This window comes from Neopsephotus bourkii, unplaced genomic scaffold, assembly GCF_033783945.1.
Source record: "Neopsephotus bourkii isolate Nb327-2 ecotype Australia unplaced genomic scaffold, CSIRO-AGI_Nbou_v1 NB_1400, whole genome shotgun sequence".
NCBI classification, from domain to species: domain Eukaryota; kingdom Metazoa; phylum Chordata; class Aves; order Psittaciformes; family Psittacidae; genus Neopsephotus; species Neopsephotus bourkii.
The window spans coordinates 195,136-214,858 of NW_026901877.1; the positions used below are offsets into that span (position 1 = coordinate 195,136).

Sequence of the window (19,723 nt, forward strand, 5' to 3'; positions counted from 1 at the left end):
CAGGGTGTCCTACTTTGGATACCTGATTAAGCATTTCTCAACAACGAGCTGCTCTCTGCTGTTCTGCTTTCAAATGCAAAGCGAGAACATGTTCAGGATTTGCTCTCTTTCTCTCCTCCCAGCTGAACGACGCTTGAGGGACATCTCTCTTGACTATACCGTTGCTGCTGAGCAGCACGTGGATTACAAGCAGTATCATGCAAGCTGAAAACCAAAAGGTTAAGCACTGTGCTGTCATTGGGACCTACAAGCACAGTAGGAGACCAACAAGAGAAACACCTCAAAAAGCCAAGCAGGTAACTGAAAAGGTCAGGAAGGGTAGAGCCCACCTTTTAGGATTGCTCTGCATAAATAACAGTTAGTGAAGCAGGAAAAGCTTCCTCAGTCTTCACAGTGTGGGATTTGTCATCTGAACTACAGCCCCAGATTAGAAAATGCTACTTAACAGCCCTTATGCCCCTGCCTGAGAAACAGCATCAAGGGAGAAAAATCAGAGCTTCCCAATCCTATTCCTCAATCTGATGCACCAACTGCAACTACCCCTTGAACAGCCACCCAGCCAAGAGCCACACGCACCCCTCTCCACCACAGGACTCCAAAACCAGCGCTGCCATAAGCACTTTGGGAGCAATCTTCCTCCAAGCCCAGCAATTCCAAACTGCAGGCAGCACAATGTGACACAGCCCAGGGAGGAGTCAACGCAAGGGCTCCGAGGCTCTGGAATGATTCACTGCAACACCAAAGTGCAGAAGGCACTCGGATTTCCCACCAGTAAATGGGATAATTAAAGCATGTTTAAGCATCGTGGCCATCGGCATCCCAACAACCACAACTGAACAGTGCAGGTACTGTCTGACCCTTGTACAAGGTGGTGTAAGAAGTCAGGCACTAGGAACTCCAGCTCCCTCTTGCTTGATGTAAATGCCATCAAAACAATGACTTTCCAGGTGAGAAACCTGAACTAGAACACAAATTGCAATTAAAAACTTATTTTCACTCCCTCTTCAGAAGTTTTTTGCATGGGACACAGTCTGAGGTTGGGGATTGCAGGGACTAAACCACATACCACTCACCAGCTAATGACTACCTTGCTGCTCAACACAGGTAACTAATCAGCCAAAACTAATGGACAAATCCTGATGGAACTAGGCTATAGTCAAGTGCAGATTAAGCAAAGAAACCCACCACTCTGGGAAAAGCAGCTACTGTAAAGACACACACCACACAGAGCCATAGAATAGTTAGGGCTGGAAAGGACCTTAAGGTCATCAAGTTCTAATCCGCCTGCCATGGGCAGCAACACCTCGCTCTAAACCATGTCACCCAAGGCTCTGTCCAACCTGGACGTATTTCCTACCCATACATATTAGTACCAGAACTCTGGTTACTCACTAAACCATCACTTGGGCACACAGGCCAGAGCCCAGGCAGCACTGGGAGCAATCCATGTGTCCTGCTCCCAGCATCATCCTTCACAAAGAGCAGTTCCTGCTCCTGCCACGCTGACAGCAGCAGTGGGGCCCTGCAACGCAGCGCAGGTTTCACCGCCGCAGATGGCTGCTGCCTACAGTCACACCCAGGCAAAGCAGCTCAGCTCTCCCCAGGGGAGGCTCCAACCTGCCTTCGTCACCACCAAGCAGAGGCAAAGCTTCCCTTGATCCTCGCTCTGCCACCGCACACGCTCTGGAAGCGACACGTAAGCAGATCTCTGCTGTGAAGCCAGGAGCTGGGTTATTCACCTGCGAGCAAAGGAAACACAACATGATGGTCCCTGACCCAGGCATGCTCCTGAACCACCCTGTGTGCACACACGTTTGCTCTCCCCGTGAGCTGCATGGGAACCAAGAGCACCTTGTTAAACCCAGCCCATAGCTGGCGGGGCTCCCCATCCGAGGTGTAACGAATACCTCCCTGCTTTGTTTATGCAGGACCTGACAGCCTGGTTATGCACCTGAATGACAGCACCTTCCCGGGCAGCAGGTCTACTGAGGACCTGCCAAGGTCTGGTAGATCCCTAACACAACCGGGTAACACAATTCCTTTGGGAGATGCTGCTCTATAGCCAAGATCAGGTGGGCCAGAGCAGCACAAATGCTTCAAAGTCTGTCCTTGACCAGATACTGACTGGAGAATGCCACCATGCCAGAAAAACTCAAAGGTCAGCTCTTATCTATGTATGATGTAAACACATCTTTGTTTCTTCTGCATGTTTCTACTTGAATCCCAGAGGCTCTCGGTGACGTGGCTGCTTACTGCAAGCAAGTGACAAGACACTTTTTGTGGCAGAACCCTCACTAAAGATCTAGAAGCAGCAAGCAGCTCCCTGGGGCAAGGCAGGGGCACCCAGGAGCAACATCCAGTTAGGGATGGTGGCTGAGGGATGACACAGAAGCTTTTACCCTCACTCCAATATTCCATTTCACTCCCAAAACTTAAACAATCAGGGTAAAAATCTCCCTGAATTCAAAACCCCAGCCCCACTTGAGCAACCCTGCAAAAAGCCTTCCCTGTTCCACTCTCGTATCGATGTCAAACAATGGTTCTGTACAATAGCTGGCCCAAGGCAGCTTCCCAGTGGAAAAGTCGGCTCTTCCCCTTCCTGTCTCCTAGCACGACTTTGGAAAGACTGATATTCAGATGCACTCAGATGTTGTCCCAGCTCTTCAGGCTGACTTCAGGAGTTGCACTAACAAGCACAAAGGCACGTTCAGCCCCAACTTCAGCAATGCCAGAGCTCATGAGACCCAATGTCAAAGCACTCATGCCAGCAGGACAGTCAATGCTGGAAAGGGTAATCACTAAATGCCCACAGGCATAAGCTTTAAACAAGGTTTGGTGGGCCTGGCCTAGATGCCAGCGTGGATACACACCAGCTTCTGGCCTTCCAGACAATAGAAGAGTCGTGGTTTTTATGAGCTTTAAAACCTTTGGCTGTTGAAGAGGCTGGGGAATGTAAAGGCATGACTAACACAAAGGGCAGGAAAGGCAGCAAAGAATTTCACGCATCACGTCTCTGAATACCACACTTCCTCCTGGGATTAAGATGAGTGGCAAAGAAATTTCACTTTGCTAGACAACACGTGAGTGTCTGAAACCCACAACATGGGAAACCTAAGATGAGTTTGGACAGAATCTGAATCAAATGTCTCCTCTCATAACTATTACAATACTTAGAAATGTAATTTTACTGCTAATCCCAGCAGTAAACTGGGACTAAAGTTACTGAAGTCTCTTTTCCAACAGCACAAGAACTCCTTTATGTCCAGCCAGCAGGAATCACGTGCTCAGCTACTAGCTTCGCACTGGGAGAAAGCTGAGCTCGTGCCACGTTTAAGACTTCACATGCAGAAATCCATCCTATGCTGACATCCCAAAACACCATGTAGCATTTAGCTGGAATTTCCTATTCAGGAGCTCTAACATCTGTTTATCAGCACTCGTCTACCCGAGTCTGCATTTGGGGGATGCTGAAGTTACCAGATACCCACCCTGCTCACTTCCACCTACCTAGTTCAGTATAATTTGTGTGGCACAGCACTCGACCAGCCTTCAACACTCCTTCGGACAACAGGCATCAAAATACATCAAGTTATTCCTCCAGAGCTCCAAACAGACCCGGAACAGCACAGGTACACCAGAGTCCTGCTGATATTCCCAGACGTGACTGGAAAGCTGTCCCTGTTCCAAACAGGACCCCTGTGACCACTGCAGGCAGCTTTTTGTCAACCATAGCTAGACTTCACAGACTGAGGTTTAAATTCAATAGGTCCATCAGGGTGGAAGAGCTCATCTACTGATGCAAGCAAGATTTGAAACAGACTACACACAGAATATGGCCTTCTAAGAGATTTGTGCAAAACACTGTCACTTAGACACCTAGGGAAAATACTCAGGTTTGGAAGAACAGTTTCCCTTCTTCTTTGACCTGTCTCAAGACCTTTTGCCTTGACAAGGATCTTCCTCCTCCACACACAAACTAATACTTAATACTTATGCAAACAGCATCTAGTTAATGACATAATTATGAGGCTGTTGTCATCACTTAATGCAACTCACGACAAGAAGAAAATTCCCAACAATAATTTCCCACATTCAAGAAGAGAACGCACTTCACACTTCCACTGGTGCTTGGACCAAACCCTTTCAGGCAGCTCATTTAACAACAAAATGTAGTTCCCCAGTCATGACCATGGGGTCAGCTACCAGGATTCAGACTGGCCTTACTTTACATAACAGCTTTACAACAAAGATCCTCATTGTAAAAAGGCAAACATTTCATTTCAGGTCCAACACACCACTGAGAGAACCATCTGCAGTACTTTCACTTGGCTTCTGCAGCACGCTTGCACCACTCCACAGGCAGGATTTCCAGGACTTGCTGCTCCACAAGAACACCAATACCTATGCATGAAGAATTCCATCTTCACCGTTGCACGTGCTGCCCCAACCAGGAAGCGTGCTGCAAATCACACCACTCTAGTTTTAACCATCACTTCTTTGAGCTAAGCCCATCAAAACAGAAGTGTTCCTATAAACCCCAAGTGCCACCTTTCACCTCGCTGTCCCGCCAGCGGTAAGCAAGGCACGAGTGCTACTTACAGTGGTACGTGGGGTTGTTCTGGGTCTGCTTTGGTCAGTTCCTCTTCCTCAACGTCAGACTCTCCTCCCGAGCTGCTCTCAGTGACATCCGAGTCAAACGCTTGCTCACTGGATCTCAAGTTGGCCATCCCACTGGCCGTGAATCGCTCCAGTTCTTCCGATATCGAATCGCTCTTCAAGAAGCTGCTGAGGCCTTCAGAAGTAACTGTCTCGCTCGCAGCCTTCCTCAAGGCTGCTTCTGCTTTCCTGGTCAACATCAGCTGGCTCCGATGCCTCAGGGGGTCCAACGCAGGGAGCTTGCTCAGGGTTTTCTCCAAGAAGCCACCCAACTGCTGCTGGATGTGCCTCTCGACCTGCTTCGCCTGCACGACCTGCAAGCGCTTCTGCAGCCTGCGGGCACGGCTCTCGATGTCTGCCTGCCGCCGCAGCAATGCCCTCGTCCTCATCTCCGAGTCGAGAGCGCTGTGGTGACCGGCCAACAGAGACGGCTTCTGCTCCTCCAACTTAATGCTCCCAAAGTCCGAGTGACCAGCAACCCCAGGCAACCTCGTCTCTCCACTGCCGCCCTCGAGCACCCACTGATGCTCCATGGAATTGAGGGAAGATTTGTTTGCAGTGCTATTATTGCTAAACGGAGTCGTGTGCTCTGCATCAAGGCTTCTATGTGGAAGAGTGCAATTGGTCAACCCGGCCTTCAAGTCCCCCAATTCAGAACCTCCTGCATTATAGTCAACACCCTGGAGGGCAGCAGAAGGAGGAGCGCACTTCCCACCATTCAAAGAACTAGAGTTTTCATGGTCTGAATTGGTACTTTTGGCCAATTTCTTGGCCAAGCCATTGACAGGCGCTTGCGGGAGAGGTGGCTGGCTGTTAGTACTCATAGTTTTTAGATTCTCCAAAGTGAATTCCAACACCGGTTGCCTTCCCAACAGATCACTTGTTTTTAAGAAGGACTGAGATAAGAGAGAGTGAGATTTAAGGACTGTCTGCTTGTTGAAGACTCCTTGCAGCTTCAGAGGCTCTTTTGAAGGAACAGATGTTACATCCGAGCAGAGATAAGAGGCCACCAGCGGCTGCAGCTTGCCCAGCTCTTCCTTGGTAGGGTTGTTTCGGAAATCTAGACTGGGATCCTCCGGAGCAATGGCTTTCCTTTTGGTGCCGTTGGCAGCCAGGAGGATGTTGTTGGCGTTGCCGTTGCTCTCTACACTGCCAGGCGACAAGGTGGAGGACGGGGGAGCCAGCTTGAATCGGATGTGGTGAGCTTCAGCTGCTGCGTCAGTGAGAGCGGGCGCCATCGCAGCCATTCAGCTCAGAGAGACGGGAAGTCCAGCCTCTCCTGGTGCCGAGGCCAGCTCCACTGCCTCCCACTGCCTCTCCCGAGGGCAGCCTGCACAAGGGAAGGGAAAGGAGAACCTTAGTTAGGCACAGCACTTACAGAACATAAACCAAACACGACTGACAACCGCAAGAGACGGATCGACAACACGCTCTCGGTAAAGCCATGCAAGCTCCATGTGCAGCGCAGCATCCTCCCTCTGTGACCGTGCTGTGCCCAGCAGCTGAAAACAGGAGCAACACATGAGCTGGTCCTCGGGTTCTCCCAGAGCTAGTGCCTGCCTCTGGCTACTGCCCTCATCCTTCACTCCACCCACCGAGCACAGCAGCAGCCTCCAAGGCCTTCACGAAAGGTCTGGCCCTGGTTACATCTGCTCCTCAATGCCAGCAGCTCAGTAACTTCGTCTCTAAGATCCTTGAGCTATGGCTATAAAGCAGTTTTCACTACTTCTACTGCCAGCTCAGGTGTGTTAAAAATGAGAAATTAGAACTATATCATGCAACGCAGACAGGGCTTGAGAGGATATGCTTAAACTCCCAGTGGTTAAAAAACCCCACTGCTTCTCCAGAAGCCTTGAACTTGAAGAACGCAGTTCCTCCTGGTGTAAGTGAAACCTGCTTTCCCAGAAGTACATTTCGGAATAAGCCAGGTGATTTCCAACGTTAGCAATTCCCATTTCTCTTTCAAGAGCATGGATAAAGATTAACCCCCACGCACACTGTGACAGAGCAGTTCTAGGCTCTGACTGTACTGGCAAAGCCATGGCTTAACTCCATCAGACAAGAGAAGCAACCGACGACCTTTCATTCATCTACACTGCAACCACTTCCCACCCACCTTTTTTCTGGTCATTTAGTGGTAAAGAAAGTAGGTAAAAGACATTAAAAGACAGAGGCACTTTTTGTTTAAGTGCGTTCACACAGCCCACAGCACAGGCTGTACTACCACTGCAACAGTCGCTTTCTGCCTCTTGCTGCTGAAGTCATCCAGCATCTTCATAAGCTATTCCAATGGCAATTTAATAATAAACAGTTACCCTGATCTCTTGCCTGATACGCCAATCTTCTTATTTCACACACCTTTGCAGAAGCCTGTTGGAGCTGTCAACACACCCCAATGACCACATTAATACACCACTTTACAGGAAAAACAAGGACAAGCTAAAGTCTGAATACACTCAAAATGAGCAACATTTCACAGCCAGTTTTATTTCCAGCATCACTCAGGGTCAGACCAAGGGGCTTCCCCAAACCTGGGACCAGAGACAGACATCAGAGCTTCCCCTCCAAAAGAAGGCCAAAGGAGAAGCTCACGGTTAGGTGCTCTCTTTGCTTCCCAAAGAGTATGCACATTGGTCTACAACTGGTCTTGCCAACCAGCTCTCTTGCCAAACTCAGTTACATGACACAGAGGAGGAAGACAATGAAGAAAGGATACACTCACAGAGGAACTGAATCCAAACTATCAGTTGGAGCTATTGTACCAAGAGAGGTATAACAGAGGTGGGTCCAGACCCCAGAAGCCCCCTCTTCACAGAACTTGAGTGTATTTTGTAACCAGCAGTACCTTGTCCTCCCCGAAAAAAGGATGCTGCATGCCTAAAAGCTGACTGTCACTGACTGAAAATGGCCTCGAGTCACCATTTGGGTCCTCAAAGTAAAAACCCAACATGACTGTTCAGGGAGGAGGGACAAAAAGGAACTTGCAGGGAACTTTCCACTTGTGGCTATGACACCCTTGGGAGAGGAGGGAGGAAGACTCAGCATAAAGGACTTCCCCCACGCCAGCCTCCTACCAAGCCCTTCGCTAGGGACACGTGTGCTTGAATGACTGTTCCTAACGGGCACTCTCGGTTCTGCAGACACAGGCTGCTGTGTCTCCCAGAGAGGACTCGGGAGGCTCTTCAGCACCAGTGCCACTGCAGGGTAAGCAGAGCAGCTTAGGGAATGCCATACAGCAAAAAACCCACAGCGGGCACTGAATGCAGGGATTCTGCATGAACCCATCTGCACTGCACTGCACCCATGTAGCTTACCTAGGCTGGGGAGTACCTGAGAGGTAGTGTGTAGGTCATCAGCATTAACAGCAGCAGGAAACGGAAGCAGAACTTCCACACACTGCCTTTTGCTCCGGGTTAGCAAATGCACTTGAAACAGAAAATCCACCCCCTAAGCTACTGCAACGCTCTCTGGCTTCCCTTTTAGCTGGGTGGACAGCGCCTAAAATACTCTGGAAGACTGGAAAGCCTCCCTTGAGAACAAGGCTTTGTTCGAGTAGCTTAAAGATGACCTCCAAAAGTTCTTGGGTGTATTTTAGGGTTTTTAAGTCCTTAGAAACTGTCTGTGTGCTACTCAGCACTGAATTCTCGTGTTAGAGAACTGGATCTCTACTCTTCCAAAGAACTCCTGGAAGAAGCATTAAGGAACATTCATAAGCATGTTCCCTCCCTCTGTTTAGAAGTTTGGGTTGTTAGTAAAGCCGGCTGACACCAGTCATTTCTTCCTAAGAGGGGATTCAAGGTGGTTAAGGCATTTCTGAGGTGACCAGAGAAAGGAAGAATAATGAAAAGGAAAGGCCACGGAAAAGAATGGGAAGGTCATTACAGGGACATGGCCCAAGGAGCTTTCAGAGCTTTCTGAAAATTGAGGGGAATTCCAAGAATTGGGATCAATATTCTGGGACTCAACCCATCCTGGCAAGCTCCACCCAAACTGGGTCTCCAAACCCAGAACTACCTGATTGATGGGAGCACCCATGGGCTCCTTTATGCAGTGCTTCTCCACCAAGGAACTACAACTCCCAGCACTTAAACTACCATGGACATGACCAAGCAGCTTCTCCTGCTGGTAGCCAAGAGTCAAAATACATGGATTACCACTGCAGCTCCTCCAGCACCACTTGTCTGCTACCCCAGCAGCCACAGCACACCTTGTACTGGACTTCACTTGGGAAGACCCAAAAGGAGCTGCTTCTGGAAGGCTAACATGGCGTTTCCAACATGTTTCAAGATCATACTCAAAATCCACAAGCACCTCCTTCATTTTCACTTTAAAACTAGAGCACTGCCAGAGCAGTTAGCAGTAATTAACAGAGGAGAGATGAAAGGCTCTAGCGAGCAGGTAAAAACAGGGTAACCGTAACTCGCCCATCTTCCCAAGGAGTGCATGTGAGGCCACTCAAGGGAGGGAAGCCACCAGCCTACTCAGTGGCTTCACCCACAGCTCCACGTCAACTACACCAACATCCAGCCTCCCACTGCTTTTTCAACACAGAGCAGAGGGAAGAGTGGGAACAAGGTCGAGGCAATGATGGGATGTGAGCAGAGGCATGAAGAAAGCACCCAGTCACACTATACCCCGGAGCAGCTATCGGGTCACAACACCCCTGAAAACTATCCTTCAGTGTGCTGACTTATTCAAGACGGTCTGTTCTTCAAACCCAATTTTACAACAAGCCATTGAAAGCAGAACCGGGTTTCCAAGCATGCGAGGTTGTGCAGCACCTCACAAAATAAGCCCAAAATGAACACGGGAAGGTTTCTCTCTCTGCAGTCTGTTGATGAAGAGTTTCTTGGGGAGAAGCTGGGTATTTGTGCTTCCAGTGAGGTTCATGAGAAGATCAGGGGAGTTCTGGATCCTGCACACAGGAGATCAACAGAGGAGATCCTCTTCTCTGCCCACCCATCTAAATACTCACTTGTTTCTCTCCTGAATGCCTCTCCATACCTGCAGATATGAGTCCTCCATGGCCACCCTTCTCAGGCCACTGAGCCTTGCACCCAACAGCCACACTACCTCTGCCTTCCAACCCTCCTCGCACCACTTGGCGACACATCTACCTACCTGGCACCTTTCTATTCCCCGAATTCCGGTTCAAACCCCTGCCATTACACCCAAACTCCTGCACCCACTGCTTGGTTTCATCACGTGCCAAACCACACTGGGACTGCTCTTTACAGCTGCTGTGAGGCCTCCTTCCTTCCCCAGCTCTCTTCCCATGAGGCACCCGCCTAAGCCCACCTGAGCACATTCCCCTTTTCCTACATCTTGCACAAGGAACGAAGACCCAAGAGGCTATGGGTGGTCATGAGGACTTCAACACACACAGAAAGGACAAATATCCTCTGTGTTAGAGGCAAGGCCTACAGGGACCACCTACAAACTCCTTTACCTCCTGCCCCACCAACACACAGGTTTTGGGGAGGATGTCTACACAAAGGTGCTGTTGCAGCAAAGGCAAAGCCACCCTGAAGGAAGTGAATACTCTACCAATTCCCACTTCCCCTCTCCTTCCCCACCACGAACGGAGAGTGCAGCCAGCTCTTGAGTTCGTGTGGTTACAAATAGCTTTCAGATGAAAAATTAACCCCAAAACATACAAGAAAAACCCCAAACTTGCTAGAATAGAATCCCTACACACCTCATTTTGCAACTGAAGTCTCTGCTTCTAACCTCAGCAGGCAGCACCACTCAAAACGCAGGTACTCCACACACAAGCTAACACCCTGAGCCCTCAAAATACTTTCCAAATCAAAAATGTGTATTTTTAATATTAATGAAAAAAGGTTAAGAACATACCGAAGAACCACAAGTTTTCACAACAGATGCACAGGTACCTTCTACATGTATTCATCCTGCAGACTCACACCTCATCTCTCTGGGAAAAGTAAGGATTTTACTATTAAACACTTCCCAGGGAATGGTACTTATGCACTGGAACAAATCAGAGCTCTGCTTTTACAAGCTCTGTTGCCAACCAGAAGCCCTCAAGATTCAACTAAAAGCTGCTGTTTCCACTCGCTGGGTGACACAGTCAATTCCAAGCAGCATCATGAGGCCTCCTTCTTCAAGAAGAGATTTTCTCTTCTGCCTGTGAATTCTCACTGGCTATAAATGAACCAAATCAAGTGCATGATCTGAGACAGAGAAGGTTTTATCAGTATCATGTCAGAAAGGAAAACAAAAGCCACGAAGCAAGATTAACCATCCTCTCCCTCATCAAAAGCCTGGAGAGTTGAATAATTAGAAGCAAGAATGCCTTCACCTGGGCAATGAGATAAAAACACCCACTGCTGTTCAGTTATTCTGCAGAACAAAGTTTCTGTTTACAGTCACAAAGAGAAACCCCAATGGTTAAAAAACCCCAATAATGGGACATTTGCAGAGAGCAGGGGAATGAAAAAAAAAGAGCTTTATTGTGCAATCCGGGTCTCCCCCATCCAGTATCAGAGAGATTTTGTTTTTCTTTCACATAATCTGGGCAAGGTGCCCAGGAAATATGAAAACCTGAACTGGGGACTCAGGGAGCAAACACCAGAACTGCCTTTCCATTTTACAGACACGTTTTCCTTCACTCTGTGTGGTCACAGCAACCTTTGCTCACCAGCAAAGACTGGTACCAAAGCTTTTCACCCAGCCCCAATAAATGGCACCACCTCAATACTTCTTAGCTTAAACCAAGGCATTGACTGTCACTACAAAAAGCCTTCTCCTGCCCTGTGCTCAGCAGCCACATCCTCAAGAGGAAGTAACAGAGAGGAGCAGAATAAAGTGTCTCCAGTGACGGCCCAACCTGGTGGGGTTGTCTCCAGCTGAGTCTAAATACCTTGTTTTAAATGGAGCTCATAGCACAGTCCTCAGCACACAGGGGCTCAACTAAGCACAGATCTCAGCTTTTACTGCTCCTCGGGTCTCAGAGGAGAGAGAACCCACAAAGGCCGTCAAGGCAGCAACTAAAACCAAGACAACACAAACTCCAGAACAGACATGCTCATTTAGTAGAAGGTGATGCTCCATCACACATCACAGGTCCCCTTTTACAGGCTGTAATTACAGCCTGGACTGGGTTTGCTGTTCCCCACTTGGTGGTAAGGCAACTTCACAGCAACCCTTCCCTTCACATCCTGCTGCTGCAGCCCTCAACAGGAAGTTATAAAGACTTCAGAGAAAGAGCTCCTGACATTTGGTGGAGCCAAACCTGGGAAATCCTTAAGGTCCATCTTCTGTTCCTGTCTCTGAGCCCCAAAGCAGCTCCTGATGCAAACGTGTTTATTTCAATTGTGCTTTTGGTCTTGCCACCAAATCTGCAAGGATAAGTTTGCAGCAAGAGATGAACTAAGGAACTGTGGAAGATGAACTAAGGAAGCCATGGCCTGTCCAGGCTGACAGCTACCCCCAGTTCCTCTCTTCAGATGAGATTTTGTCATCCCTTCTCCTTGTTCTATGAGATCAACAGCACAGTTCCATTACAACACTCAGATACTGTGCTGTCAAAACTCCATCCTAAGGAATTAAGGCTTCCCAGCTCATCTGCTGTTTGTCTCATGCTCTAAACCCAGCAATACTTTTTTGGCCGGGGGAAATACATCCTTATTTTGTAACTTGCTTTGAAACTCCAACAGGCCCTTCTCCAAACTCTCCTCTTCCAGAAACAGGGCTCTGAGCTCAGGACACGCGCAGGGCTTAATGGAATTATGTTTACTCAAGTCCTGCATCACCAGGACTCTTGTTGATCCGAGTGTGACAACTCCTTGCCCAGCTGAGACAGAACAGAAAGCCTTTATTCCAGTTTAAAGGCTAAACCTGCATCCTTGAGGACCCCGTTCAACTCTGGCATACACGGATTCTGAAGGCCAGCGGCACGCTGCAGCCTTTGCTGTGCTTCAGGCCGGGAGGATATTGTATTCCTGGAAGTCAGGAGCAGGGACACAGTATTTATAAAAGGCAGGAACGGAAACGGCGCTTCTTGGATCACCTCATCCCGAGTGCTGAAACGCTGAGAGGCTCTTAATGAACTGATGGATGCTCTGGAGGGAGGGAGGCACGAGGGCAGAACTCACTTGGGCTGATCAGTGTGTGATGCACCCAAGACACTTCCTTCTGCTCAATTAAATCCCCATGTAGGTAGAAGCGGTCCACGCATCCCCCACACAGCCCAGGAAAAAGCCCAAACTAAATAAGCAAACCGGGGTGTTGTGCAGTGGGAATGGGCAGAGGTACCACTGACCTGCTCCCAAAGAACAGCTCCAGGAACATGGAGAGGAGGCCTGGGGAAGGCTCACAAATCAAAATAGACGCTGCTTCCCCTTCTCCTCCCTCCCCAAGCTTTACCCTTTCCCTGCCTTGGTAGGGCCTACAAAGTCCTCAGGCTTTATCTTGACTCCACTATACATGAAGTCTTATCATCCCTGGAAAAGCGTTTGGAGGTTCCTAGGGACACGCACCGCTTGCTGCCTGAGCACAGAAAGGGTGGAGTGCTGAAACTCCCGAGACAGGCTTTGTTCCGAGGGCTCATTAGATAATGGCAGTTGCGTTCACAAAAACACAGTTATAAACAGGGCAGAAGGAAGTGACTTTGGTCGAAGAACTGCTCAGTTTTCACCCCTCACTCACGTGATGTCAGAATGTCACCAGTTCTCTGCTTACCGGATGATCTCAGAGAGCAAATGAGCTTCAAAGGCAGCATTAACAAACTAATAATAAAAGGAAAAGGAGGCGGGAAGGGAGGAGGGATAAGAGAAACACAGCCACATCTGCCGGGTCATCTGCTGCTTTATCACCTCCGAGGGGGGAACACAAGTCATCCTCATTGCTAAATCATTACCCATCAGCTAGAACAGTATCACAACCAAGTTTCACAATTAACTGCTCCTGCAGCGTATCAATCCATTAAGCCCTACACAGCTGTGCTACCTTGGCAGTGCAGCTACAAATAGATCCAACCCTTACCAGACCCATCCCTCCCGCGCCAAAAACCATGCTGCCCATAGCTCGGCTCCGATGGTGGCCGAGAGCGGACACCTCGGGAAGGAAAAAACAACTCCGTGTCCCATCCCAGGGCTGCGGGATTCCCCAGCTTTGCCCTTACAGCCCTTGAGGTGACTGCTTCATTTCCCCCTTCCCTCATCTCAAAAGCTGCTGATTTCTCAATTAAAGGAGTAATATGGGATTGAACGGCGTCACTACCCGCACTGCTCCTGTGCCAGCGGGAGAACCCAAGAAGACTACGCTAAAGCAGGGGGAAGAGCAGCAGAGGTTCCTCCATGAAAACAAAGGCTATAAAAAGGACAAATACGGGTTTAAAGAGGAAAAAAGAAGGGTTTAAAGGGAAAACGCTCCTATCCAAACAACTCCCTGCATCCATAACTACAGCAGAGGTTTAGTCCCACGCAGACACCTTATAGCTGCCCCCCCCGAAGTGTTTTCTACCCCGTTGGCAGCAGGACCGTGCCACAGCTCAAGTACCCTGCTCCCACCTCCCAGAAACGGGCTCTCACCTCGCCTTATTTTTAGCGGCACAAAGTACCCTGTACACAACCCCTGCCATGATGTAACCGGGGCAGCGGGCATGGCCCAAACCAGCTCAAAACATAATGGTCAGTCAAAACAAATAAAGAAAGGACAAAAAAACCCCAACCAAGCCACCCCTGCAGTTCCTCCCATATCCTGACCGGCTCCATGGAAAACTACAGTTTGTCATTCAAGTGCATTTTACATAACAGGCGAGATCATCTGTATCGTGCCTGCGTTCTGATCCACCTGGACACGGATTCGACCAGCGGAGAGATCACACCGAGGGGCTGCTTTTTTTGCCCTAGGAAATAAAGCTACTTCCCAAGAAATCTCACCGCTCTATTTCCCCCTTGATGTGACCCCCCCCCCCGTATTTCTACCCAAATTTCTCTGGCATCAAGCACTGGAAGACGCTAATCCCATGATGGAAGTAAACACACGTATGGATCACGGGAAGCATTTCAGGATAACCGGGCTCGCCCGGCGTGTTTAGAGGAGCATAATTTGGGATCGATGGGGCGGAAAAACCATAAATAACCCCCCCAGAAATACGCAGCCGGGACGTAAATACAGGGAAATGGCTCAGCGACGAGACTACCCCCCCGAAAAACACGCTATTGTATGCGCCGAGCGCTCCGTGACACAGCCGCGGCCCGCAGCCACCGCTGACAGCGCCGGGAGCCCACCGGGATTACCGGGACCGCTACCGGACGGCCCCGGGGTCCGGCGGAGCTGCTCCCCCCGCCCGCCCCCCCCCCCGACCGCGCGTTTTGCAATGGGGAGGTGATGCAATTTGAATGTATTTCTTTTTTTTTCTGTTTACTTTAAAAACTTCGCCCGTGCCCCCCCCCCCCCATTGCAGGTTACGGCACGGGGACCCCATCGCCCCTTCCCCCCCCTTTTTTCCCCTCCCCGGGGGAGGGGGGGGGGAACGGGGCCGGGCTCCGCCGCCGGCCACGTGAGGGGCCCCGGCCCGCCCCGGCGGGACCCCGCCGCTCCCCCCCCTCGCCGCGGGCGCCTCCTGCCCGGAGATTTCGGTTTAAAGTCGCAACCCGCCCCCCCCCGCGGGAACCGCAGCACCGGAGGGGGGGGGGGCGGCCCCGAGGTCCGCGCTTCCCGCGGGTCCCTCCGGTTCCCCCCGCACTTTCCCGGGATGGGAGCGATGGGATCGGAGGGGGGGGGGGGGGGGGCGCCTCCCGCCGTGCGGAGAAGTTGGGGCGCGGCGGCGGCCGCTCCGCAGCGGGGCCCGGCGGGGCGCGGCGGCGCTAACAAAGGGGCGGCGGGGGAGGCGCGGGGCGGCGGGCGCGGGGCGAAGCGGCACCTACCACGTGACGAGCGGCGAGCGCGGTCCGGGCGGGCTCGGCCCCACACAAAATGGGCGCAGTTTGCAAACAAGCCCCGGCGCCGCAACCGGGCCGGGCAGCGCCAGCCCCGGCGCCCCCCCCGCCCGCTCGGGCCCGCCCCGGCGGCAGGGGGGATGGGCTCGCCCGTTGTCCCTCGGCGGGCGCAGAGCGGCGGCCGCAGTCCTGGGTTGGGGCGGGCGAGCGGAGAAGCTGGAAGGTGGGGGGGGGCGGGGGGAGCGGCCCCCCCACCCCCGGCTCGGTGCTTGCTGGGCGGCGGCGGCGGCGGGGCGGACCCGGCGGGGCGCGGCGGAGCGGGCGCTGCGGCGCTTTTCTTCTCCCCCCTCTTCCCCCCCGCTCCGGGCGAGCGCGGCGGCGGCGCGGCTCGGAAAATGGCGGCTGGGTCCTTCCCTGCCCTCCCCCTCCCGTCAGCCGGAGAATGCACCGGGGGGGGTGGAAAGGAGGAGGAGGAGGAGGAAGGGGGGGAACGCCGCAGCGCCCCCGCCGGCGGCCGCGAGCACCGCGCCCGCCTCCCGCCCGCAGCCAGGGGGCCCCGCCGAGCGCCCGCCGCCGCCGCCGCGCCGAGGAGCTGCAGTGCGGGAGGGGCCCCGCCGCCACCGCCGCCGGGAGGGGAGGGACCGGGAGCGGGGGGGGGGAACGGGGCGGGGCGGCCCCGCTCCCTATTGTCCGGCTGCTGTCCTTGCCGCCGCCCGCCAGGGGGAGCCCGCCACGCAGCGCGCAGGCGCGCCTGGACCCGCTGCAAAGCGGCGCGGAGCATGCTGGGAGTTGTAGTCCCGCACCCCCCGCCACGTGCAGAAGCGGGCTCTGCTTTAAGCGCCCCCGAAACAACAACGTTTGCTTTGTCCCATCCTCGCAGCAAAGCTTTTGACCGTTTTAAGCGCCTTCCCCCCAAAACAGCTCCTGCACCTGCAGCCCCAGGGGCTCTTTCCTGCCCCATCTCGCATTTCAGCTTTTATTTCCCCAAATCTGCCTACGAATTCCACTAAACCCCTCAACCCTGCGCCCCCCGATCCGCTGCACGCCTTGGGGAAGCATCCCAGGCTTGGTGGCCTCCCGCCCTGCCTGCCCTCGCTGCCGTGCTCATGGACAGCAGCTCCTCAGCACCAGATCCGCTGGAAACCTCCGGAGTTTCTCCCCCCACCATAGGGATCCCTCCTCCCCCTCCTTGCATAGCACACGCAGAGGGGCAGCGGAGCAGGACAAGAAGGACTCTGGGGCTGCAGAAACCAGTTTCACCGCTTTGACCTTCAGGTTCGACACGTGCACCGCGGTTGCGGGGGGGCACACACCGCGCTCTATCCCCCGGTGCCGCTGGAGCCCAGGCGGGCAGCGCTCAGCTCCGCGGGGCAGCTCCGTATCGCTGCCAGGCAGAGCCGCTCTCCCCCCCACCCCGGCGGCTCTGCGTGCCCGGTCTCATTCGCTCTCTCTGCCCGGCAGCGCACTACATCCCCTCGCTAGAGCGGTGCTGCCCCTACAGCACGAACGCAGTTACGCCAATAACAAAGTGCTTTCGCCCGTCCTATGCCTGCAAAGGGCAGTGCACGCTGTTATACAGCGAGGAGAGCCTGCCCTAGGGACCTGGGTTTACAGCAAAAAGAGTTGCACTGTATCTCCACTGCAGAGTTAGGTAAGAGCTATGAATGCTGGCTCTGTAGCCAGCACAGGCAATCCTGATCTGCATTATACAGCACACAGCTTTCTTTCCTCCTTTCGCATCAAATCCCACCACCACACGAGAGGAAAAGCAACACCCCCCTTCCTCACAAAGCATCTGGAGATAGATAATCCATACACTACCAGTGCTCTTTAAAATCCAACATACTGCTTAACAAATCACACATGGAACAGTCATCACAGCTGGGGTCTGGGTTCAGGGAATCCATGGGCAGCACATTTCAGCATCATGTTTTCTAAGGCCAAAACTACCCCACAACATCCCATGGTTCTGCTGACCCACGAATGTGCAAAACAAAGCTCATCTGTAAGTGATTAAGGAAAATACCCAACGAAGGACAGCAGAGACCCCAGTGCTGGGCTGCCGACACTTTCTGCTGTCCCTCAGTCACACTCCTCCCCTCCTATATGGCCATTCCCCATCTCAGCAGTTTCATGCAGTACCTTGAAACCAAAATGAGTCTAAGGACCTAGAACTGGGCTCTAAGTCAGTGATGAAACAGTGCCAAGGAGGTCATCAGGACAGCGTGTTATCAGCTACCCCAAATCCAGCATAGAACTGGGTCCTGTGGAGATCATTCCCTGTTCTTAAGGGTAACAGGGATTCTGTTTCTGTAAGGCAGCTGAATGATGAACTCACCAGCCCCGTGCTTTCTCCTGATCCACTTCTCACCACACTCTAGGAAGAACAACAACCCTACAACAGCATATATCCCTTTCCTTTTCATTCTTTCCCCCCCTAAATCTACCTTGCATTCAGTTCAGCTAAAGAGCAGAAGTAGCAACAAACACATTTTTATACTGGAACAGAATTGGGAAGGCAATTTGGTGTGGAGGTAGTTGAGAGAAATTCCCCTACAAGAAAGTTCCATTCTGCACTGCAGGGATTTCTGCTCACCGAGTCATGCCTAACCAAGAGCTGCAATCTTTAGCTTGACAGCCTGGTACAGATCTGGATCTTCCTGCAGCACAGGATCTTCCAGCATTCATCATTCAGCCTGACCTAGACATGATGTAGCAAAAACTGCTGCACAGCCTAAAATAACGCAACTTTGGCCTCTCTTCACGACCTTTCCAGTCCCATTTGTCCATTCCAATTAGTGCTACACCATCTCCTCCAGGCCACACAGCTACTCCTGTACCTGCTACCCTCACACAGCTTCATTACTACTCTTGACCAAGAGGAGCTCTCCCCAGTGAATCCACATTTCTACAGCACCATCCTTTCAATCTTTCCTTGAAGTCACCTTCTTCTGCAACGCATCAGGAACACACAAAGCACAGGGTTCAATACGTGGCAAGTGTTGTGTACCCAGCTACTCACCCTTGATGGTCACCTTGACTTTCCCACATGCATTTGTTGCTTGTACCTATTAATCCTCCTTATTTACTTTGATTGTACCTGCCTTGGAAACAGTCTCTACACTGTATCTGCATAGCAGTACACATGGTTAGATTACCAGACATGGACATAGGACACATGAAGGGAGACTTTTGAGCCTGGACTGGTTTGAGAACCATCCTGAAGCTAGAGAAGGCAATGGCCACCGAAGCACACAGTAATGAGACTCCCTTCAGATACAACCACAACTTTTGCATCTTCATTTACAACCTCATTAGATATCCTAACAAAAAGCACCAAACTCGAACACCAGTGGCCACAGAGGCCTCCAGAAGATGCAAAACTTGTCTGGTTTAAAGCTACATATGGAGAAGTTATAGCAACAACAAGAGACCTTTGCAGTGATCATCACTCTTCTGATCATGTTGAAGAGGCATTACAGAACCTGGTTCATGGCAAGAAAGGCATCCCTTAGCTGAGCAGACACAGCACATCCCAGTCAGCTACTCTCAAAATGCTCATTGGAAAGGAAAAAAAATAACAAAGTCCTTTAAACCCAAAAACTAGAGCCACAGAAAGGTAACTAGTGTGATGCTGGTAGAGCTCAGCAACCCTGACACCTCCCTCATCAGGCAGGTACCGAATCTCCTAATGTATCCTATGGTCAACACCCAAACCTGGATCTTCCCTGGCAACTTCTGGCTGGATGGACTTGATATCAACAGGAAAGGAATGTGCTACTCACTAAAAAGAAGCTAAGTGATTCACATAAGCAACAGATCTTGATTGAAAACCCCCTTGGTGATTTAGATCAAGCCATTGGATACAGACATTCATCATTTCATGGATGTTCTCATACTGGAGAGCTCTACTCAGTTCCTCTCAAGGTCAGAGCTGTATTGGCACCCAGGCTAGAGGAAAATTAATTTCATCTGCTGTGAAGTTAAGTGGAATTTGTTCTAATAATAAGCTATTTTGAATCAATTATTGTTTCAACTGCAAAATGTGTTTCTATGGTCTCCACTGGGATGAGGGGCTGGGAACCTAAGACCATTTAACAAAGGTAACAAGCACACTTCACTGATGTATTTTTGGGTCCTTACCAAAGACGTTGGTCTCC

At 51.4% G+C, this 19,723-nt stretch overlaps 1 protein-coding gene across 3 annotated transcripts in view; it reads right to left on the reverse strand.

The window, feature by feature from the left end:
- KANSL1 (KAT8 regulatory NSL complex subunit 1) overlaps positions 1-19,723 on the reverse strand; it is an 87,607-nt gene that overhangs the window by 64,541 nt on the left and 3,343 nt on the right. For 2 of the 3 annotated variants that reach the window (XM_061367872.1, XM_061367870.1), the window contains exons 1-2: positions 15,552-15,995; positions 4,600-5,986 (exon numbers count right to left, since the gene is read on the reverse strand). In XM_061367872.1, the coding sequence (XP_061223856.1) occupies positions 4,600-5,903 (1,304 nt within the window). In that variant the 5' untranslated portion in view covers positions 5,904-5,986; positions 15,552-15,995. Of the gene's footprint in view, positions 1-4,599; positions 5,987-15,551; positions 15,996-19,723 lie in introns of those variants that run through there. The other variant, XM_061367871.1, reaches the window with a different exon arrangement.